At 43.4% G+C, this 5,000-nt stretch overlaps 1 protein-coding gene across 1 annotated transcript in view; it reads right to left on the bottom strand.

Moving 5' to 3' along the window:
* Positions 1-1,739: 1,739 nt before the first annotated feature.
* The window catches only part of grb2b (growth factor receptor-bound protein 2b), a 35,292-nt gene continuing 32,031 nt past the window's right edge, over positions 1,740-5,000 (bottom strand). The window contains exons 5-6 of the mRNA XM_080510770.1: positions 4,212-4,380; positions 1,740-3,375 (exon numbers count right to left, since the gene is read on the bottom strand). Coding sequence (XP_080366896.1) covers positions 3,190-3,375; positions 4,212-4,380 — 355 coding nt within the window. The 3' untranslated portion in view covers positions 1,740-3,189. The remainder of the gene's footprint in view (positions 3,376-4,211; positions 4,381-5,000) is intronic.

Genomic DNA, 5,000 nt, shown 5'->3' on the forward strand with positions numbered 1-5,000 from the left:
GCCGAGATTTCTATTTTTGTTCCACATAAGAACAAAACCCCCAAAAAACACAAGTTCTTTCAAATTACGTAAAACTGTCACAAAACGTTGGACCAGTTGCAGCACGACACTATAAAATAAAATAAAAAACAATTGTTAGTCACAGTCCTCCATTGACTTGGTCAAAATTTGAAAATTTGACTAAACTGTCGAAGCCAAAAAGTGTTTTCTGAAATCTTGTTTCAGGCCGTTTGGAGTCGTTTGGAGGTGGTTTGTAGTTGTCGATTTTGGGTCCCATACATTGACTTTACATGGTCGGTGGATGAGGTGAGTGGTCAAAGTTGGTCATACTGAGTGGTTGGAAGTGAAAATCAGTTAAAAAAAAGACTGAATTGTCACTTTCGAGGAGGGAGTAACAGGATCTGACAGTGTTTGACGGATGCGGTTTCCAAGTCTCTACGAGGAACCGTTCTCGAGTTATATTCGAAAAACTTGTTTCCCCGTAGAGAATGAATTGGAAGGCCGGAAGTGAAAATTTGACTAAGCGTGGAAGCAAAAAATAAAAAAATAAAAAAATCACAAGTTCTTTAAAATGACATAAAACTGTCACAAAATGTTGGACCAGTTGCAGCACGACACTATAAAAGATCTTTTTTTTTAAATGCCGTGTGCATGACACGGCATTGTACTTTTTTAGCAATTTATTCTTAAATAAGTTAGTTTTCTTGCTCACTTTTACAAAAAACATGCAAGTATTAAAAGTGAAAACATAATTAAATAAACACATTTTCATTTGTGGGATGAGCGACAAAGCGTGCGTGAAACTACGAAGACGTGAAATTTTTTAAAACCTCCCAAACGCTCCACGTGTGTTTTAAGAAAAAAACAAAAAAAACCCACAAAATTTTCAATTTTTTAATAATTGCATTTTATTAATTGAAAACAAAAAACAAAAACAAAAACAAAAAATGCAAATAAAACCAAAAAAAAAACAAGAGCAAAACCAAAACAGTATCATTAGGTAAGACAAGGCGAGAGACACTTAAATAAGAAGAGTTCCATGTTGGTGAGGGCAAAGGTGGAGGTGGGTGGAGGTGGGGGGGGGGGGGGTGGAGAGGACGTCTCGGGATTATGTACAGTTTCTCACTTGGGGGAACTGGCAGGCCCCGTTAAAAGGGAGCGGGGGAGGGGCGGAGGTGGGTTTTTCGGGGGGGGGCGGGGCTCAAAGTAGCAGGTCGGAGACACTGAAACACCAGAGAGAAAGGCACTATCCAGAGAGAACAAGTAAACAGAAAAGCAAGGACACAAACAACGGTAAACAAACACACACCGAGGGAGGGGGGCGGGGGGGGGGGACCAGAGCAGAAAAAACAGTTTCGACACAACGCACAAAAAAAAAAAAAAAAGTGCTTGACCACACGCCACATCGGACAAAGGAGAAAACAAAAAAAAAAAACAACAAACAAAAACTTTTATCATAAAAGACAATCTCTCAGTTTTCTGAGCTGTTGATCTGAGCCAGCTGCTGCTGCTGATCCCGTGATTTTTTTTCCATTTATTTATTCATTCATTTATTTTATTTTTGTAACACACGGTGATTATCCGAAGCTCGCCGCGCTGCTACGTGCAGGTATAACACGCGGGGCGAGCCGATGCATGCATGCGTGTAGAAATGAAACGCACCGTATAAACGACCTGTTAAATCCAACCCCCCCCCCCCCCCCCGGTGGTGCAATGAATATCCACGACGTCGCCCGTTCCGTCTTGAAAAAGAGAAAAGATTAAAAAAAAAAAAAAAAAAAAAAAAAAAATCCCTTGCGTGTGGTTGTGTTGTTCAGTTCTCCGACCTTGCTTCCCTCATGTATTTTCTTCTTCTTCTTCTTGATGTCTGTAGACTCAGTCAGCTACATTCACTGCCCAAGTGTAAAAATGGCTGCAATAAATATATTGGCTTTGAAAAAAAAGAAAAAGGCGGCTGACGTTTCCACAGGGCTTTGTAATACAGCGTCTGCAGCGTTCATGGCTCTACTTGCTGGTTCGACATTAAACTTCTCGCCTCTCTAGAGAACTAACTTTGGAGTTTTCCCTCGCGCTCGGAGACGAGAGGAACCTTTTTTTTTTTTTTTTTTTTTCCTTCCCCCAAATGGAACTTAGGACCTCTTTAAAAACGTATCATCCGATTGATTTTAGAGAGCAAAAAAACAAAAAAACAAAAACAATTCAGCACATTCTAGAGCTACTAGGTCTTTCCCAGACTAACAGAAGATTGAACATAATTTACAAATGGAAAATAACAAAACAAAAAAACAAACAATTTGTGATGAGAGGTAAAACAGACAAACACATACAAATATATAATATATATTCTTAAAAAATGGATTCTCTCTATACTTGATTTATTTATACAGCCAGCGGCTGATGTACAATGCTCACGTGCCAATGATCTTAAACATGGAAACTTGTTGTGTTGTTGACGGCATCTTTTTTCCCCCCCTCTCCTTTTTTTTTTTTTTTTTAAACATTTTTCTTTTTAATATATTTTTTTTATGCTCCTTTTTTTTCGTTTGTTTGTTTTTCCTTTAAAACACAGTTAGGATCTATCGGTAGGCATTTCATTTATGTGATTAAAACAACATGCTGGCAAAGAAAGAAAAAGAAAGAAAAGGAAAAAAAAAAAACGAAAGGCAAGAATGTTAAGAAGTTAGGGAGGGGGGAGGGGGGGGGGACAAGAAGCGGCTGTGGGGGGTTTGGTTGGGTTCTTCTTCACGGTCGGCGCTCGGCTCTGGCTTCAGATTTCCCTCAAAGACGAGTTCGGTCCGGTGGCGCTCGCTCTCCCTCGCTCGGAGGAAGAGGATGGTGGAGGAGGAGGAAGAGGAAGAGGAGGAGGAGGCGGGGCACTCTGGGCATCGGTAAAAAGTTGCTCTCGCTCAGCTGCCACCCACACAGCGACGCCTACGACAGCACTACTCCTGCTTCACCTCTCTCTCTCTCTCTCTCTTTTTCAGTTGGTTCCATTCTTCCTGTCTGCTCCTGTTCTGGTGGGCTGGGCGGAGGCGGAGGTGAAGGTGGAGGCGGAGGTGGATTCGGGGGGGTTGTTTGGATGAGGGCTGATGAGATCAAGAACGATGACGGTGGCGGCGGCGGCGGCAGCGGTGTTGGTGGTGGTGGTGGTGGTGGTGACGGTTTGCTGTGTTGCGCGTTCCGACTGTTTCACATGTTCCGGTTGACGGGGGTGACGTAGTTGCGCGGGAACATGCCCGTCTGGCCGTGGCAGCCTCCTTTCCACCAGTTGGGGTCGGAGTTGTCCAGGACCTGGATGAAGTCGCCGCGCCGGAAGCCCAGCTCGCCCTCCTCCTGCGGGTCGAAGTCGAAGAGCGCCTGCACATATGTGGGATGCTGAGGGCGAGAGAGAGAGAGAGAGAGCGAGAGAGAGGGAGGGGGGGGGGAGAGACGAAAATACGCAGATTCAAAAAGGGGTGGAGGCACCGACAGCGCCGACCTTTAAGCTGCTTGTTGGTCAATTTCAATCTGTTTTTTTGTTGTTGAAAGAACCAGAAACTCTCCCTCCTGCTGTGACGTGAACGACAAAGATCTTTATCTTGACGGATCCAACACCAACCGGAACCTTCTCACGACACCACCTGCCTCCTCTTAATGGTCCAACGTGGTCACAAAGACCAGGAATCAGACATTTTCAGCTCCTCTTTACTTCTTGCAGAAGGTTTGGTGTTACAACAGGTACAGTGGGACGACGTGTGGATGAATATGGTTATAAATATGAACGTAATGTCTTTGTAATTAAATTAAAATCAAAAGGGGGGGGAAATGTCTGACTTGTACTTTTTTTTTTTGACTTTATCGGTGCTGGATGGTCAAAACAAAACTTCCCCGATTTAAATAAGGAATTTATCTGCTGCTGTTCCTGTCATAATAATAATTATTAAAAAAAAAAAAGGACAAGCAGTGAAATTCAATGCATTCATGTGATCCTTCAACCCCATCGCCTCGGAGGCTCGCCTCTATTTTTGATTCTCCACTATTACTGCCATTATTGTAGTGCCTCCCGATCTTATCTGCACTTTCTAACCATCAGAAATCGGCGACTCTCCTCCTCCTCCTCCTCCTCCACACAGAGGCTAATTTCCCAGCAGGCATTGCGGCTTAAGAGCACCGAAGCCGTGTCCACGCGGCGGGGACTTGGAACCGGGCCGGCGGCAGGGTGGACGTCTTACCTGCGGGACCTGCTCGATGTCTCGCAGGAAGATTTGCTGATTGCGGGAAACGGAGGTGGAGCGGTGGTAGTCCACCAGCTCGTTGAGGGAGTTGAACTTCACCACCCAGAGGAAATACTTCCCGGCGCCGTCGCGGAGGACCTTGAAATGCTGGACGTCGTTTCCAAACCTGGAGGCGGGAGGGAGAGGAGGGTGAGCGGTCGAATATATGGAAGTCTAATATACCATCAGTCTCAGATACGCTTTGAAATCAGTGGAGCACATCCTCTGAAATCACTATAAATCAGTCACTATATGGTGTAAAATCAGCCTCAAACCAGTGTAATAGACATTAAATATATAATTTGAAAACAGGCTGAAATCGTGTAAAAACACGCCTGAAAGTTGGTTTACAAGAGTTAAATTTTGCTTGATGAAATGTATTTTCTGCTATTGTTCTGTCAATGATCAAAATCATGTTTTTTTTTTTCCTTTTCTTTTGATCTTTGTTTTGTGTTCTTTTCTTTTTGCTTTTGTTATCATTGTTGTGATTATTTTGGTTTTTGCTCTGTTGTTGCTCAGGCCGGTTGAATCTCATGGCAGTTGGACAATATTTGGATCACTGTGATTACTGTATTAAAAAAAACAAAAAAAGAAAAGAAATATATGGAGCACTAACAAGGGTATTGTATGTATCTCCCCACCCAGTCTATCTCTCTTCTCCCTGTCGGGGGGAGTTTTTCCTTCGCACAGTCGCAAACAAACCTGCTTGCTCATGTGGATTTGTTGGGCTTTTCTATTTTTCACTAT

The sequence above is a fragment of the Blennius ocellaris genome (assembly GCF_963422515.1).
Source record: "Blennius ocellaris genome assembly, chromosome: 16".
Classification (NCBI taxonomy): Eukaryota; Metazoa; Chordata; class Actinopteri; order Blenniiformes; family Blenniidae; genus Blennius; species Blennius ocellaris.